This window comes from Furipterus horrens, unplaced genomic scaffold, assembly GCF_987537825.1.
Source record: "Furipterus horrens unplaced genomic scaffold, mFurHor1.1.pri manual_scaffold_4, whole genome shotgun sequence".
NCBI lineage: Eukaryota > Metazoa > Chordata > Mammalia > Chiroptera > Furipteridae > Furipterus > Furipterus horrens.
The window spans coordinates 86,001,024-86,020,324 of NW_028327174.1; the positions used below are offsets into that span (position 1 = coordinate 86,001,024).

The 19,301-nt window shown below is 38.7% G+C and overlaps 1 protein-coding gene and 1 non-coding gene across 3 annotated transcripts in view; both read right to left on the minus strand.

Annotated features, from left to right (window-relative positions):
* The window catches only part of N4BP2L1 (NEDD4 binding protein 2 like 1), a 35,987-nt gene that overhangs the window by 6,567 nt on the left and 10,119 nt on the right, over positions 1 to 19,301 (minus strand). The window contains exon 1 of one of the 2 annotated variants that reach the window (XM_090273706.1): positions 15,533 to 15,707. The exons of the other annotated variant lie outside the window; for it this stretch is intronic. Within the exon in view, the coding sequence (XP_090129832.1) occupies positions 15,533 to 15,570 (38 nt within the window). The 5' untranslated portion in view covers positions 15,571 to 15,707. Of the gene's footprint in view, positions 1 to 15,532; positions 15,708 to 19,301 lie in introns of those variants that run through there. 2 annotated transcript variants of the gene reach the window in all.
* LOC150012338 (small nucleolar RNA SNORA16B/SNORA16A family) lies at positions 16,509 to 16,620 on the minus strand. Its single transcript, XR_016510969.1, has one exon. It is a non-coding gene; the product is annotated as a small nucleolar RNA SNORA16B/SNORA16A family (small nucleolar RNA).

Below are 19,301 nucleotides of genomic sequence, written 5' to 3' on the forward strand. Positions count from 1 at the left end.
GCTACCAGCACACCGCATCCTCTCCGCCCTGGCTCCCCCCTTCCTACCTGTCTAGATGAGTATTTCTTCTTTATATTTTTGTTGGACTTACATGCAGCTTGATTTTCTGCAACTTCTGATTGTCTCTAGTTTTGAGGCAGTTGTATTCCTTCTTAGTTGTGGAGGGAAACCCAACCTGTCTGTCTAGGCCCTCATCTCGGTAAAAAGTCCATATTTACATTTTAACAGTGACCTAGACCACATGAAAATACAGTGGGAGAAGGAAAGAGGTAGATCCAACATGCCCCATGTCTTCTGAAACCTCTGTCACTTGTTCTAAATATGAAAGTATCACAGGGGGAAAAAAAAAAAAAAACCATGGAGTACTCCCCCCACCGTTAAAGAAAAAAAAAATTTTAAAGCATATCAAGTTCTGCATAAAATAACTTCAGAGAGAAGATGTTTCCACTTGAAATGCTTATTCAGATTATTTTGGGGGAGAATATGGCTATAATACTAGGTGACAAGTTACCCATTTCCTTATTTGTGAAAATCAAGGGTAATGTCACCTGTCATGCTTGGTGATGACAACGATCTCATAATGTAGGAAAGCATCTAGGGCAACCCCTGATGCAGTGTTTCTTTCCTTTATCCCTGCGGCACTTGCCAGCCTAATTATAACTTCAAGACAAATTCAAAGCCTGCTCAGAATAAAAAAAATACAGTGCTTAAAAATTGGAGGAACAAAAGATTGAAGAATGACAAAGGCAGAGGAAGCAAAGCTATTCAACTCTTTTTTGTTCTTCTCAATCAAGAAAAATCCTCTGATCAGGAAAGAATGGAATGTGAGGCACTGGGGCTCCACGTGGTGAGTGAGCATTCTACATCTCTCAGGTATTGCCACTGTCCCTTCTGATCGTGTGACCTATCTCTCTAAACTTCTATATTCTGAACTGAAAAACACAGATTAAACAGAGCTGCTAGCATGGTTCAGATGAAGTAAAATATGGGAAAACACTTTGCAAATGGTAAGGCACTTTACAACTGCAAAGTACTGATATTTAATTAATAATAATAACAAATGAGGTCAAGTTACCAACCCAGACTGTTTACGTGCCATAGTAGTAAAACACATTGGGGTGTGCACAATCTCGCAGTTACTCCAAGTGAATACAAGAGAAATGGAATAAACACATCTAGACATACCAAACAAACATCTCTGTCAAAAATTTTGGACGACTTGATAGCATTTTTTTAAAAGGCAGCATTGATAGCTGAAAAAGTAATTTCAAATGAAATATATTCTCTTTCTTGATGAGCTGTGGTGGTAAACAGAGAAATTCAAAGGACATGATCTTAAATTTTGATTGAAACAGGAATGTGACTCTCTCTATAGCCTTGCGGGGAAAAAGTGGACCAGAAGATAATATATTCTAATACCCAGAGTATTAGATAATTATCCAACTTAAACATTTATTGAGCACTTGACATGTGCCACGTACTATGTGAAGTGTTAAGATACAAAAATAAAGTAACTGCTTTCAAGGAGTTCATAGCCCAGCTAAGGAGTCAGATCCTGCACACTGGCCTAACGCACAGTGCAGAGAGCTGGACACATGAACCTTATGAGCACTTAGAGTCAGGAACAAGTTCAGATGGGGAACCTCTGTCAAGGAGACCTTGAGGGATAAGGAAAATGTTGCCTCATGGGGAAGGAACTGAGGCGGAAGCTCCTGCCACAGGGTGTGTTATGAGCAAGTGATAGGAAAAATAAGAACAGACACAGCAGTTAAAAGTGCAAATCATATTTAAACACTTCAATTTTAGTGCTACACAATTTAAAGAGGAAGTCAGTAAGCTGAAGGAGTGGCCAGATCAACATGAGGCCTGAAAACCAGGGAAACATGCCAGATGAGCAAAAATCACAACAGAGTGTGGGGTGTTGGGAGCAGATGATAGAAGTGGAACAGGATGGCTGTCCCCAAATCCTGGGAAGTCTGTGTGTGGAAAGAAGATGAACTTGTTCTGTGGGTCAGCATTTGAGTTGGGCTCAGCTGGGCAGTTCTGATGGTCTTGCCTGGGCCCACGTGTGGGGCACAGGCCTCTTGCAGTCTGGGGTGCTGGCTGCCCACCAACTGTCATACACATGGTCTCTCCTCCTCACCCAGGCTTGCCCTGGCCTCTTCACTCATCAAGAGTGGAAGGTGCCAGGCGTCCACCACATGCTATCTGTCAAAGCAAGTTGCTGCTGACCCCACTGAAGAGTAGGAGAGACTGAGTGGGAAAGGCTGCAAGAAAAGGTGGCCATTTCAAATCTATCAGCCATATATCAGAAATGATATGAAAAAAGTACAAAGAGGATTTGATGAAAGAAATTCACACTGTTTACATATAAATGTCTTTTACCTGACTTTACGGATACTCAAACCGGAAAGCCCAAATCATGAATCCTAACTTTAACCTCTAATGCAAACAATTATTATAAAGACACCACAGAAACAGTCTAGGGATGGCACTGAAAGCATTTTCAGATGTGTGTATTTTATATTTGTGAACGCTTTACAATTTCTAAGTTATTTTCATCAATAGTATCTAGTCTACATAATGAAAGCTACATTCAGAGGCTAAAAAATAGTGTATAACTTATTTTGCTCCTTTTGTGTACTAACTTAAGCAACTGGATATTAGTTGCAAGATCTTTTTTTCTCTTTTTGGTCTCAAATTTAATATCCCTTCTGAACCTGGTTTCATTTGTTTTTCTAAGTCTGCCACTCACGGGTTTTGTTTTGGTTTTTCACCATTTTCAGAGTTTCTTTACCTATACATAGTCTTATCAACTCTTGTTTTCCTCGTTCTTTTTGGCTTACATTATCTATGGTGGTGAATACCCTCTGATGTTTTCTTTTAAAAGCTTTAAGGCTTGAGTGTCCAATTTACATCATATTTGAGTCTTATACCCTTCTAGAAAACAAAAACGAATCACAACAAAGAAACTACTGTCCTCCTTGACTGAAAAATTTTACCTGAGAGTATAAGTTCAACTGCTCAGGACCCCTGTGGAGTGGGACCACATGCTCAGCATTTCCTAAGGCACGTCTGACTGTAGCCTAGGTGGTCCTCTTAACAAGCAGCTCCTTTACAGTTCTAATGGAATTGCTGGTGGAGTGATCTTCCTGAATGATTATTCCTTCAAAAACATGTTCTATCTCCACCTGAATATTTAATTAGCATTGGCAGCCCCCCATAGCATCTTCAATGTGCAGGACAATAGAAGCTCTCCTAACTAAATTAAGACCTGATTAAACAGACAATCAAGATTCTCAGACTTGAATGGAAACAATAAGTACCATTCCATGTGCTTCAGAAGTGGTAAGGACAGTGCCCCATCTCTGGCTTTTCTTTATGATGGTCAGGAGCCTCGTGCATGGGGGAAATTGAGAGAATAAAAATACAACAAAAGGGGAGAAAAGTAAAGACAATTACAATACCACAGAACCTTCACCTCCCCAGCTCCGCACCAAATTTACTTAAAATCACTACTATGGGAGAAACTCAAGTACTACCCTTGATTTCCCAACTTATCATTATTCTGTGTAATCCTTTATTTCATAATAGAGAACCATGGAAATATAATTAGATATCTATTAGTCGCTTGCTCACTCACTGACAAAATACAACATTACTGTATAATTTTGAGTTGTACCCCTAACTTTTTATTATGGAAATTTTCAGACATGCAAAAGTAGACAGAATAATATACTCATTCCCCATGTACCCATGGCCTGGCTTCTATAGTTATCAGATGGCTAATCTCACCAGCTTCATACTTCATTTCACCAAATATCCTTTCAGTGTTCAGACTTCCCTGATTGTCTCATAAATGTTTTCCTTTGGTGGGTTTGTTTGAATCAAAAGCCAAACAAGGTCCACACATGGTTTTGGTTGCTGTGCCCTTCACAGCTCATTTATTCTTTTCTCCTATTATTTCCACCTAAACTTTCTCCCCCCCAAAAATATTTATATTTAGAAAATGTTCAAACCTATAAATTAAATAATACAATAAACACTTTATCTACAATCACCAGTTGTTAACATTTTACCTAACCTATTTTGCCTCTCCCATATATTTTTTATTTTTTCAATTACAATTTACATTCAATATTATTTTGTATTAGTTTCAGGTGTACAACATAGTGGTTAGACAATCATATACTTTACAAAGTGGTCTCCCTGATTTCTTGTACCCATCTGACACCATGCATCATTATTAAAATATCATTGACTATATTCCCTGTGCTGTACTTCACATTCCTGTGACTGTTTTGTAACAACCAATTTGTATTGTATTTCTTAATCCCTTCACCTTTTTCACCCATTCCACCAGCCCCACTCCCCTCTGGCAACCATGAGTTTGTTTCTGTTTTGTTTGTTCATTTATATTGTTCTTTAGATTTCACATGTAAGTGAAATCACATGGTATTTATCTTTGCCCAACTAACTTATTTCACTTAGCATAATACCCTCTAGGTCCACCCATACTGTCACAAATGTTAAGATTTCATCCTATTAATGGCTGAGTAATATTCAATTGTATATATGCACCACAGCTTTTTTTATCCATTGGTCTATTGATGGGACTTGGGTTGCTTCCATATCTTGGCTATTTTGTAAATAACACTGCAATAAACATAGGAGTTATATATTCTTTTGAATTAGTGTTTTGGGTTTCTTTGGATATATACCAAAAGTGGAATCAATGGGTCATAAATCGGTTCCATTTTTAAGTTTTTGAGTAACCTCCATACTGTTTTCCACAGTGGCTGCACCAATATGCATTTCCACCAACAGGGCAGAGGGGTCCCTCTTTCTCCACATCCTCACCAATACTTGTTTGTTAATATATTGATGACAGCCATTCTGACAGTTGTGAGGTTATATCTCATTGTGGTTTTAATTTGCATTTCTCTGACAATTAGTGACTTTGAGCACCTTCTCATATATATTGGCCATCTGGATGTTCTCTTTGGAAAAGTGTCTATTTGGGTCCTTTGCCCATTTTTTAAATTGGATTGTTTTTGGTGTTGAGTTTTATAAGTTCTTTAGTATTTTGGAAATTAACCCCTTGTCAGATATATCATTAGCAAATATGCTATCCCATTCAGCGGGTTGTCTTTTCATTTCATTGATGGTTCCCTTTGCTGTGCAAACTTTTTAGTTTGATGTAGTTGTCCCTTTTCTGTTTCCCCTTTCCTGAGGAGATATATCAGAAAAAAAATTACTAAAAAGAGGTCTGTGATTTTACTGCCTATGTGTTTTTCTGGCAGTTTTATGGTATTGATTCTTACATTTAAGTCTTTAATCCATTTTAAGTTTATTCTTGTATATGGTATAAGAAGGTGGTCTAGTTTTTTGTTTTTGCACATATCTGTACAATTTTCCCAACACCATTTGTTGAATAGACTGTTCTTACCCCATTGTATGTTCTTGCCTCTTTTGTCAAATATTAATTGACCATATAGGCATGGGTTTATTTCTAAGCTCTCTATTCTATTCCATTGTTCTTATACATCTGTTTTTATTCCAGTATCATGCTGTTTTGACTACTGTGGCCTTGTAGTAGAGTTTGATATCAGGTAGCGTGATACCTCTAACTTTGTTCTTCTTTTCAAGATTGCTGTGACTATTTGGGGTCTTCTGTGGTTCCATATAAATTCTTGGATTATTTGTTCTAGTTCTCACATATGTGTTTTTGATGAACCATTTGAAAATAAGACATCCTGATATTTTGTTCCTAAATTCTTTGTCAGGTGTCTCCTATGAATAAGAACATTCTCCTATGTAACTACAATAACACTTTCACATCTAAAAAAATAAATTATAATAGCTGATGCTGGTAAATTTTAAAATTTAAATCTTTTAAAATGTCCCCAGTGGTCCCAATAATATTGGTCATAGGTTCTATTACTGCACTTGGCTATTATGTCTCTACAGGATCTTTTAATCTAGAACTGTCCTCATGCTCTCTTTGGTTCTGTGTTTTGAGGAGTCCAGGTCAGTTGACTTGAGCAAGCCCCACATTCCAGGTGTGTCCGATAGTTTCCTCATGATTAGATCCAGCTTAAACATTTTGGAAGGAAAATACATAGGTGATATTTGTGTACTTCTGCTTGCACATAACAACATTGTGTGCTAAGTTTGATCACTTGGCTAAAAGGTGGTGTCAGCCACATCTCTCCATTTGTAGTATCATGTAATGGGGGGGCGGTGTCAAGCTGTGAAACCCCAACAACCTCTCCTTCAATGATCTTTACCTCATTGCTAATGAATGCCTGGCAAGTACTACGTTGTAAATGTAGAATATTGATTTTCTCATTATGTAACTGACTAGGTAGCATCGTCCTGTGACGAACTTTATTTCTCTTCCCTTTTAATAATCATTACCACCGTTATTCTTTATGATGCTCAAATTGTTCCAAATTTTGCGACTTCCGGCCAAGATGGAGGCATAGGTTGACATGCTGCATCTCCCTCCACATCTAAGAAGGAATAAAACTACCTCAAAACTAGAGACAACCAGAAGATCCAGAAAATCGAGCTGTATGGAAGTCCAACAAACAAAGATATAAAGAAGAAATACTCATCCAGACAGGTAGAAGGGGCAGAGGCTGGGCGGAGAGGACGTGGTGTGGTGGCTGCAGCAATAGCAGGCCAGCAGAAAGTGCAGTCACATGTTTTAGAAAGTGGGGAAGGATGCCTGGGGAACACTCACAGCACCAGACCAGACTGCATAACTCATAGTTCCAACTCCAGGGACAATAAAGCCTCATTGTTTCTGACTGAGCAAACCAGTGAGGGTTGGGGCGGAGGCAAAAACTGCCAGTCTCTCATTGGAGTCTACTTGTTTAAAAGGCCCCCACGGACCTAGAATGTCCACAGACCCACCCACTCTGGGAATGACAGCCAGAGCAACAGCTAGAGAGGTACCAGTCCCATATGGAAGTGGGAGAAGAGCCTGGAAAAGGGGCGAGTGCTGAGCAAGAGGCATTGTTCCCTCTCGGAGCCCTCCCCCACATACAACGCCACAATGTGGTGAAATGAGTCACCCTGTATTGACAAATACCTAAGGCTCTGCCCACTACAAGATAACAGGAGCAACAGCTCTACCTAAGACACACAGGCAAACAAATACAGTAGCCTGTCAAGATGAGAAGACAGAGAAGTATGGCCCAAAATGGGGAACAGATCAAGGTTCCAGTGGGAGAACTAAGAGATGAGGAGACAGCCAACCTAACAGATGTAGAGTTCAAAACACTGGTGATAAAAATGCTCACAGGCTTGACAGATATGCTTAAGTATGGCAAATGCATAAGGTAAGAATTGAAGGCTATGCTAAATGAAACAAAGGAAAATCCACACAAAACCAATGGTGAAGGGAAGGAAACCTGGGTTCAAATCAATGATTTGGAACATAAGGAAGAAAAAAACAGTTGACTGGTACAGAATGAGGAAACAAGAATTTTTTTAAAGTGAGGAGAGCCTTAGGAACGTTTGGGACAACTTCAAACGTGCCAGCATCCAAACCATAGGGGTGCCAGGAGAAGAGGAAGAGCAAGAAATTGAAAGCCTATGTGAGAAAATAATGAAGGAAAGCTTCCCAAATTTGGTGAAGGAAATAGACATACAAGTCCAGGAAGCACAGAGAGTCCCGAACAAGCTCGACCCAAAGAAGACCACACCAAGACACATCATAATTAAAATGCGAGAGGTGAAAGATAAAGAAAGAATCTTAAAAGCAGCAAGAGAAAAGCAGAGCGGTACCTACAAAGGGGTGCCTATAAGACTGTCAGCTAACTTCTCAAAAGAAACTTTGCAGACAAGAAGGGACTGGCAAGAAGTATTCAGTGTGATGAAAAGCAAGGACCTACAATCAAGATTACTCTATCCAGCAAAGCTATCATTTAGAATGGAAAGGCAGATAAAGTGCTTCCCAGACAAGGTAAAGCTAAAGGAGTTCATCATCATTATTATATGAAATGTCAAAGGAACTTACTCAAGAAAAAGATAAAAACAATGAACACTAAAATGGGAACAAACTCACAACTATCAACAAGTGAATCTAAAAAATAAAAAAATCCAACTAAGCAAACCAGAATAGGAACAGAATCACAGGTATGGGAATCATTTAGAGGGTTATCAGCTGTGAGTGGGGGAGGAGAGAAATGGGGAAATGGTGCAGGGATTAAGAAGCATAATTGGTCGGTACAAAATAGACAGGGGGAAGTTAAGAATAATATAGGAAAGGGTGAAGCCAAAGAACTTATATGCATGACCCATGGACATGAACTAAGGTGGGTGGGATTGCTGGAGGGAAAGAAGGTACTGGGCGGAGGGGAGCAAAGGGAAAAAAAATTGGAACTGCTGTAAAAATATAATCAATAAAATATACTTAAAAAATAATTGTCCAGTTTTAGCCAGCAGGTACCCCTTCAAGCTAGCCCATGCGTCTTTGTCTAAACAAACATTAAAAAATTGTTTTTCCTGCCCTGGCCAGTGTGGGTCACTTAGTTGAGCATTGTCCCATAAACTGAAAGGTCAAGGGTTCGATTCCTGATCAGGATACATGCCTCATGGTTCAGTTCTCAGTTGGGGCACATACAAGAGGCAACCAAGTGATGTTTCTCTCTCACATCGATGTTTCTCTCCCTCCCTTCTCCTCTCTCTGAAATCAATAAGCATGTCCTTTGGTGAGGAGATAATTTTTCTCTTCTAATTTGCAAAGAAATACATATTTACTACAGAATATTTTGAAACAGAAAACCACAAAAAAGGAGAGGTTCCTATATTCCCCCACCTAAAAAGAATTAGTATTAACACTTTGATCTTTTCTCCAGGAGATGATTGATTGATTGATTGATTGATTGATTTTCTTTTTCATCTGATATTTTGTTTTATAAAAACAGAGTGTAGATTATACTAACTTTCACCACTTATTTCCACAGTATTTATTTCCCACTTTATGAAATATTATTCTGACATTATTTTTAATGTTTATGACATTTGGATGTACCACAATTTACTTAATCACTCCTTGATTGTTAGGCATTCAGTCTGTTCCCAACTTCTTGATTACCAGCAAGGTTGTGTGCTGGTCATTTCAAGATTTTCTTTTGTGAATTGCATTTCTGTGTCTTTATTTGATTGTTAATAAAACTTCCTTATTAGGAGATGTATGTCTTAGTAAATATGTAAATTTATTGAGTACATCAAATACTTTTTAATTTTGGTTATAACAAAACTCTAACATAGAAGTTTAAATTTTTAAAAACTTTTCTAGTCACGTGTATCTCTTTTGTATTCTGTTTTCTACCTTTCATCATACATTTACAACAGTCTTTCCTTCCCCAAGTTTATGTAAATACTCATTTGTGTTCTAATACATTTTATTCCCCAATCCATTCAAAATTTTATTCTGGCTGTGACATTGGCTAAGGATCCAACTTGATTTTTTTTTTTCCACATGGCAACTTGGTGATACCAAAACTATTGACTGAATAATTATTCAGTCAACTCCCCATTGTTTTAAAACACATTTTACTCTTTAATAAATAACAAGTAATTAGGCCTGTCATTGAGCTTTATATTTTGTTCCACTAAACTTGATGTGTAAGTTTTTCTTCATTGTCCTCTTTTCCAATATTTTCTTGATTATATTCAATAGTAGCACAACATTCCTTTATAAAACTTAAACTTTCACTTTCCTGTTTTCTTGTAGAGATATTTCTGAATAATATCAAATAAAAATATATCTCCCTCTTGATGTTTTGATCCTTCTCATGGTAGACTAAAGTTGGTTCTTCCTATAAATTTTTTTTTATTTCCCAAAAGTTCTAAGCACTAACCAAAGGACTGGGCATATGTTAATTGTCCTTAAGCTTTACGCTTCGAGGGAGTAAATAACTGGTCCAGGTTTACACAGCTTGGATGTGGTGCTGCCAGAATTTCACCCCATGTCTATACAAAGTCAGGGCACATGGGTATTACATACTTTGTGAGCACCTGTGGGTCTGAGAATGCCCTTCCATTGTCTTCATACATTAGCAATTTGGCTGAATGAGAATTACTGTATTACAGTCCTTTCCCACAGATGTTTATAGTTCAAATTTGTTTCAGTTAAAAGTGGGCCAATTGCATTTAATAGAAAATCAGATCACAGTGGCTTTTAAATCTATCTATCTATATATTGACAGAGAGAGAGAGAGCCAGAAGTAGAATCCAGAGCTGGTATCACATGGATCCAGGTGTCTACCGTCTTTGTTTTTGCTTTAATCTTTTCCCATGTAAACATTAAATGTGTGTGTTTCTCAGCAGACAGCGTCCATCCCTTCTCCTGTGCCTCCTACTGGGCATAGGGTGCTACTGCAGCTCCAGCTCTCTTCCATATTCTACATAGCAAGAAGCAAGGCGCTGGGAAACGGGATCAGTTGGCACATTGCTACACCTAACAAAAAGGAACTAAGGAAGTAGGGGTAGTTACTTAACAGCTTTTGCAACAGTTTTACCAGGATATGTCTAGGTATTGAATTTATTTCTTACCATTTTTGTTTAGGACTTCAACTCAGAAGTATGCCCTATTATATCTGTAATTGTTGCTTTGGTTATATATTTTTCTGGTTATACTTATTCTCAGACTTACCTTCTATGTGACTTTAATTTTCTGCGTTGTGATTCTGCTCATTTCTATCTCTAATGGACTTTAAAATTTCAACATTTACATTAGATTCTTTTAAAGAACTATATCTCATTTAACTCATTTAACATTGTTCTTGCTTCTTAACCAGCTCCCTTTATATTTCAAACTCATTTAAAAAAAATAACTTTCTTTTATCATAACCCAAGGACATGCTTATTGATTTTATTTATTTTTATTTTTTAATATGCTTTATTGATTATGCTGTTACAGTTGTCTCAATTTCTTTTTCCTTTGTTCCCCTCCACCCAGTGACTCCCCTCCCTCCAGCTGTCCCTCCACCTTAGTACATGCCCATTCGTTGTGCATATAGTCCTTCTCAACATCTTTCTATCTATTCCACTCCCTCCTACTATGCTTCTTAATTCCTGTACCATCCCCTTCCCTTTCACCCCTTCCCCCTCCCCACTGACGTCCCCCCAAAATGTCCCCCATACCTATTATTCTTTTCATACTCTCGTTGCCTACTTAGTTTGCCTTTGCTTCTATTCCCTAGCTTCTGTTGTTGGTTGTTGTGATACAGCTTTCATTTTAATGTTCATAGTTTTGATCCTTTCTCCTAAACAAGTCCCTTTAACATTTCATATAACAGTGGTTTGGATCTGATGAACTCCTTCAGTTTTCCTTTGTCCTGGAAGCACTTTCTCTGCCCTTCTATTCTGAATGACAGCTTCGCTGGATAGAGTAATTGTGGTTGTAGGTTTTTGCTTTTCATTACTGTGAATATTTCTTGCCAGTCCCTTCTTGACTGCAGAGTTTCTTTTGAGAAATCAGCTGACAGTCTTATTGGGACCCCTTTGTATGTAATTCTCTTCTTCTCTCTTGCTGCTTTTAAGATTCTCTCTTTATCCTTAATTTTTGACATTTTGATTATAATGTGTCTTGGGGTGGTTCTCCCTGGGTCCAGGTTTTTTGGAACTCTCTATGCTTCCTGGACCTGTAAGTCTATTTCCTTCCCCAAATTAGGGAAGTTCTGCTTCATTATTTTTTCACATAATTTTTCAATTTCTAGTTGTTCTTCACCTTCTGGCAACCCCATGATTCAGACGTTGGCCTGCTTATAGCTGTCCTATAGGTTTCTGAGCCTCTCCTCATTTTCCTCACTTTTCATTTCCTCTTTCTGCACTGGTTGACTGTTTGTTCCTTCCCTATGTTCCGATTTGTTGATTTGATCCCTGGTTTCCTTTCCCTCACCACTAGTTTCATATGTACTTTCATTCATTTCAGCAGGGCTAGCCTTCATTCCTTCCCCATCTTGTTGAAGATGTGCTGTTAGGTCTGTAACCATTCTTATAATCAAAGCTCTGAACTGTGCCTCAGAAAGATTTCCTGTCTGCTGCTTTGTTAGATTAGATATTTGCTGTCTGGTCAGCTGCATCACTGGGATCTCTATCATGATCTGTGCCATGCTGACAGTTTTGTGTTCACCTTTGCTTCCTGGGCGGGGCTGTCACACCTCCTACACTATAGGGGGCAGAGGCCTGTGCACTTGTCACAACCAGGTGATCCTTCTCACCACGCTGTGTGTGGCGTTTTCTGTGGGGATGGGGGTCCAAGATGGATTCCTGCCATTCACTCTCCGCTGAGAGACCAGGAGCCTCTTCCTCCGTCCCCACACTCTCTGGCCCTCACAGTCTGATGCAACGGGGGTCTGCCTTCCCCAGCGTTGGAATCGTGGGTTGACGGGTTTGGTCTGCAGCCGGGGGTGCTCCCCAGGCACTTCTCGCCTCCTGTTAAATACAGGTGTCTGTGCTTACCGCCGTCCCACTGCTGTCACCACAGCTGCCACTGCCAGCACAGCTTGACCTCTCTGTCCCAGCTTCACCCCTCCTACCCATCTTGACAGCACCACCTTTTTATAACTTCATATGTTGGACTTTATGTAGCTTTATTTTCTGAAACTTCTGGTTATTTCTGGTTTTGTGGTAGTTGTATTCCTTCTTAGTTGTGGAGGGAGACAGAGTGTGTCAGCCTAGGCCTCCATCTTGGCCGGAAGTTGTCTCCTCATCTTGACAGGCTCCTCAGACTCATTATTTTTTATCTCTTGTGTCATAGAGAGTAATTTTGGGAAAAAATAATAGGAAGGCAAAAGAAATAGTGTAGCAAGCAGATGTATATGCATCACTGGGAGCTGATAATTAGCTACATTTTCTCATATTTGTTTTGTTGGCTTAAAATTCAATCAATCCCCACCTGAATTCTGGCAATCCCAAACAGCTTTACTATCCTTCTCTTTTCCCTTTTCCACAGCACTTAACTTCCTGAAATAACATCATTTTCTTATATTTTACATCCCTGTCTCTGGCATATAAGGTCCCTGAGGGAAGGACTTTGTCTGTTTTGTTCACTGGTGATTCCAAACCTAGAATACTAACTGGAACACAGTCGGCATTCAATAAATATTTCTTGAATGAATAAATGAGGGAAAAGTTCGTTTTTAAATCATGTAGGTATATAGACTTAGCCCATTGCTTTTAATGGGTATGTTATGCTCTATTATCAGCATAATAATAAAGATAGCTAACGTTTATTAAGAGCTTATTGTGTTCTAAGCACTATTCTGGCTTTACACTTCTCATATAACACTCAAATAGACCTGTAATATAAGTACTGTTAGTAATCCCCAGGTTACAAATGAGAACTTAAGACCAGTGAATGGACACAAAATCAGCTTACAAATATCAGGTGCATTTCTACACACTAACAACAAAACATCTGAAAAAGAAATAAGGAAGATAATTATATTCACAATAGTATCAAAAACAATAAAAACACTTAGGAATTAATGTAACCAAGGAGGTAAAAGATCTGCACACTGAAAACTACAAGTCTTTGATGAAAGAAATTGAAGACACACAAGCAACTGACATTTCATGTTCATGAATCAAAATAATTAGCATTGCTAAGATGTCCACACTTCTCAAAGCCATCTATAGATCCATTTGCAATCCCTATCAAAATTCCAAGGCATTTTTCACAGAAATAGTACAAACAATCCTAAAACTTATATGACACTACAAAAGACCCCAAATAGATAAAGCAATCTGAGAGAGAAAAACAAAAGCTGGAGGCATCATACTTCCTGATTTCACACCCTACTTCAAGGCTATAGCAATCAAAACAGTCTGGTACTAGCATAAAAACAGACACATAGATCAATGGAACAGAACTATGAGCCCCAGAAATAAACCCTCACATACAGTCAACTAATATTTGACAAGCAAAACAAGAATATTCAATAGAGAAAGGATAGCCTTTAACAAATGGTATTGGGAAAACTAGATAACCACACGCAGAATAAAAATGGAGCCCTATCTTACACGACTCACAAAAATTAACTTGAAATAGATGAAAGACATAAACGTAAGACCAGAAACCATAAAACTCATAAAAAATGTAGGAAAAAACTCCTTGACATTGGTCTTGGCAACATTTTTTTTGGATATGACATGAAAAACATACACAACAAAATCAAAGATTAACAAGGGGCTACATCAAACTAAAAGTCTTCTGCACAACAAAAGAAACCATCAACAAAATTAAAAGACAATCTATTAAATGGGAGAAAATACTTCCAAATCATATATATAAGACACTAATATCCAACAAGAACACATACAACTCAATAGCATAAATAAATAAGTCTGATTTAAAAATGGACAGAGGGTCTAACTAGACATTTTTCTGAAGAAAACATACAAATGGCCAATGGGTACATGAAAAAATGCTCAGCATCATCAGGGAAATGAAAATCAAAAACCACAATGACCTAACACCTGTTAAAATAGCTATCATCAAAAAGACAAAGTATATGTAAGTGTCAGCCAGGATGTGGAGAAAAAGGAACCCTTGTGAACTGTTGGTGTGAATGAATGTAAACTGATGTAGCCCCTATGGAAAACAAGATGGAGGGTTCTCAAAAAAAATTAAGAATAGAACTGCCAAATGATCTGGCAATTTCATGCCTGTTTTTTCATTTGTCCAAAGGAAATGAAAACAGGATCTAGAAGAGCTATCTGCTCTCTGCTGTTCACTGCAGCATTATTATTCCCAATAGCTAAGATATCCATTCAACCCAAACAGATGAATGGATAAAGATATGGTACATATACATGATGGAATATTATTTAGCCATGAGAAAGAGGGAAGTCCTGCCATTTGCAACAACATGGATGAACCTTGAGAGCATTATGCTAAGTGAAATAAATCAGACAAAGAAAGACAAATACTGTATGATCTCACATGTGGAATCTAAAAGTCAAACTCATAGAGACCGAGTGCTAGTTAACCAGGGGAAGAGGAGTGGGGGAAATAGGGAGATATTGGTCAAAGGGTATAAGCTTTGTTATAAGATGAATAAGTTCTGGAGATCTAACATGAAGCACAGTGATTATAGTTAATACAGTATTATATAGTTGAAAGTTGCTAAGAACATAGATATTAAATGCTTTCACCACAAAAAAATAAATGGTAATTATGTGACACAACAGAGGTATTAGCTACACTATGGTGGTAAACATTTTGCAATACATGTGTGTATCAAATCAACACATTGTACACCTTGAACCTAAACAAGGTTATGTATTATCTATATCTCAATAAAGCAGAATGGGAGGAGAGACCACTGAGTGGCAAAGATGGATTAAAACCTAGGCTCCTGGCCCCAGAGGTATGAACTCAACCACTGTGCTTGAGTGCTATAAAATAAGCAAACCATATTTATTTATCCTTTTCTCTAGTGACATTTAGGTTGTTTCCAATTTTGCCTATCATGAACAAGTTTCAATGAACATCATTGTGACTTACCTCCTTGAGCATATGTGGAACATTTCTTGAGAATCCATATAACTCAAGTGGACTAGCTACAGAAACCTTCTTTTGTTTGTTTTTTGAAAGAACAGAGCAGAGCAAACGCTGTTTAAAGTTTCCTTCTTTCCTCCAGAAAATTTTTTCTCTCATAGAATATATGTGCCATGAAGGTAGGGATTTTTGTCTCTTGTTCACTGATCTGTTCAAAGCATCTAGAAGAATGTCAGGCACATGAGAAATAATAAATATTTGGTCAATGTATGAATGGTTCTTGAATGTTAGGCTCTGCTGTCTTAATGATGCAAATGCTTTTTATAGGACCCCAAACTGTGTGAAGAAAATTTCTATTTAATAATTCTTATACATTGATAATTTTACCCAAGCCTTGGGTGTACCCCCAAAGAGGACTGCAAGAAAGTATTCTTCCTGGATCCCAGTACTTCCTCTGAGTATTATTACAATTCTCCTTGAGGACTTTAAACTGGGAGGTGAAAAACAAGGTTCCATGACCCAACAGCCTGAAGGAAATGGGAGAGAGCCCCCCTGTATATAACTTGGTACTGTCTCCCCTTAGGCCTGGTGTGGCCTGAACTTCTTGGTGCCACCAACTCCCATGCCAAGGCTGAACCCTTGCAGAGATGGATCTCAAATATCTCCAACCCCATGGATACCAAGCCACAGTGGCTAAGGGAACTCTAGTGAACAGTTCCCAGTCTGCCCTACTGCTCACTCTTGCTCTTACCCCTCATGCCTTTGCAGTAGGCCTGTTTATCAAATCCAACCCAGAATCCCAGATGGCCCTCATAGGCACTCTGTGAAGCAGAAATTCCTTTTAGAGTTTTGCACATAAACAGCACCCTTCCACAGAATCTAGCAATGGGACAGGCTCCCCATGTTTGTGATCTATTGGTCACTTCAACCATGATCAGACAGAGGAGTCAGAAGCAAATTTACCTCAGTACTAACCTGTTTTAGCTGTGTTTCCCAAAATGTCTTAAATCAACTATAGAAAACAGAAGAGTGGCCATAGAGTAAAACTGTCACTCTGGGCTCTTTTTGTGATCGATGCTTAAATGGGATGCTTTAAATTTTAAATCCCTTTTCAGTACCACTATTGGGCGAAGGAGATGGCATATCTCATGAAGCTTACCTTCTAGTAAAAAGAAATAGATAATAAACAAGTAAGTATATGTCAGGTGTTGCTAATGCAAGGAAGAATGAAAGTCAAAGTACAGGGCAAAGAGTGTTGGAGGCACTGCGTTAGAGGCAGAGAAAGCCCCTCAGACCCTTTTCTTTGTCATTTCCTTAAGAAGTGTAGAAAAAGATCATTGAAATATTCTAGCTGTATAATATTACTTCAGTAGGATTCCCAAATAACTATGAAAAGAGGATATAAGTGTGTATGTCCGTGAACAACCCTGGTGAGGTAAGATCACTGTGTGTATTACAAAACCCTGAGTCTTGGAATCAATGGTGTGATTCTCTGATCCTTAAGGTTCTCATCTATACAATAAAAACAATTTTATCTTAGGGCTATTGTAAAAATCCAGCCAGCAAGCCTATATAAAGTGCCAGGCATATAGTTGATACTCAGTAAATGTGGGCTTTCTTTTCTTTCTCCATTTTTCCTCCCTGTCTCCTGGGCTCTCACCTTGATAAAAACAAGCCATATACATGGTGTGATAGAGATCTTATGAAGGAACCATTAAACATTAGACTAGTTTTTCTTTATCATACTACATGAATGCTTATTTAAAAATCTATATCTCGCCCTGACTGATGTGGCTCAGTTGGGCACTGTACTGCAAAGCGAAAGGTTGCCAGTTCAATTCCTGGTAGGGGCACATGCCTGGGTTGTAGGTTTGCTCCACCATCAGAGCCCATGCAAGAGGCAGCCAATCAACGTTTCTCTCCATGTTGATGTTTATCTTCTCTTTCTCCCTTCCTCTCTCTCTAAAAATAAATAAATTTAAAAAAATCTAAATCTCATATCCTTCCATTGCTGCTGGTGGTACCACATTAATGAAGAAAATTAATACCCTGGTAGTTTCTTTTATATCAAAAGAAACATGTCATCAATAGTGACAAATAATAAAATGTGACTTCCTTACTCTAAGCTTAAAATCCAGGTAAACTTAGCCCTCTTACTAGGGCCTTTAAGTGTGTTTTCATTACACAGCAGCTAAAAACAACCTCACCACTCTCTCACCAGTCACACCCACTCATCTCTTCCTTTGGTATAGAAGAAAAGGCTCTGAACTAGAAATCAAGAGAAACTATCCCCATGACTTCATCAACATGTTTAACCTTTCAGAGCTTATAGTCTTGGGTATGGACTAGACGAACTCTAAGGGAACATCCTGTACATCCCTGAGATTTTCCTATGAAAACATTCTTCTTCTTGCATTTCTTCCTCTGTTACCACTGCTTCTCTAATCACAAGCCAGTCCTACAATGTTATACTGCCCCAGTTCAACGGCCCCAGGACTGTGGTGGTGGTGAGTCTTCTGCCTAGTGGGGCAGCCTTTCCAATGACTGATGATAAACACCTGCTGCACTGTGTGTTCCTACTTTCTGTTAAACACATACAGCACTGGCAGTCCTCATTCTCCCAGTCTGTAGAGAGAGGCATTGCAAGGACTTTCAGCAGTGGGGAGGGGAGATTTAGAACTCACTTTAGGAAAATCATTAAAAATATTATAAGTCAGTAGTTTCTCCAAGTAGACCTGTGTCACCTGCCTGATACTCAGTTTTCACATACACAGACTTGGCACACAGCACACTCTATTTGGGCTTTCCTTTCCTTTCTGAGAGCCCTAGCCTCATTCATAAAACCACCACAGCACAGGCCTCTGGGCTAGGAGTACTGCCGAGCACCATAGGCTTTGGGGTCTACCAACTCTGCTTAGCCAACTTTGCTGATCCCCTCTTCTCACTGCTTCCCACATTTAACTGCTTCTTTTTAAAGTACAGTATTCCGTCACTTATCATGGGTATTAGGTTCTAGACCAGCTCCCCCCCCACCCCCCGCCCCGCGATAGGTGAAAATCTGCAAAGTAGGAACCTTGGATTTATTTTAGTATTTGTATATATTTTAAGGCTTTATAAATCCTTCCCACACACTTATAAACCGTTCCTAGTCCCTTATTAACCTTTCCCGCTCCCTTATTAACCTTTTTCACACTTTTATAGACACTACTTATGTTCTTAAACATATTCTACACTCTTAAACCTATGTAACTTTAACAACATATGTATACAGTACTGTAAAATTTTATATGGGTACTCACCAGTGAAGTATACTACAACTTGAATGATGAAGATGATGAGTTAGCTGTGCAGTACTGATGACGGTGAAGGTGATGAAGATGAGATGAATGTACTGTACAGCAAAGAAGAGCTTTACAGCTCTTCTAAAGGCACCACTTCATCAGGTGCTTCTTCAGGTGGTGCAGTAGTATCTTCGGCCTTGTCTGTAACTTCTACTTCCGCTAAAGGCGTAGGCATAACTGACCTCTTCGTTTGAGTGATGAACATAGTTATGCGGAGTTGCTGGCACTGCTTCTTTTTCTTATTGAGAATGTTTTTGTAAATTGACATGGCACTGTGGATTGAATTTGCAAACTGCAACAAATGAACCACATGGGGGTCCTATTCTTCAGCCACTCATTGAAGTTCTTTGCCTATTCTGACCATGGTTGCAAGACGAGCAAGTGTTAGGCCAACCTCCTCCTCTTCTTCAACCCATTGTTCATCTTGTTCTTCA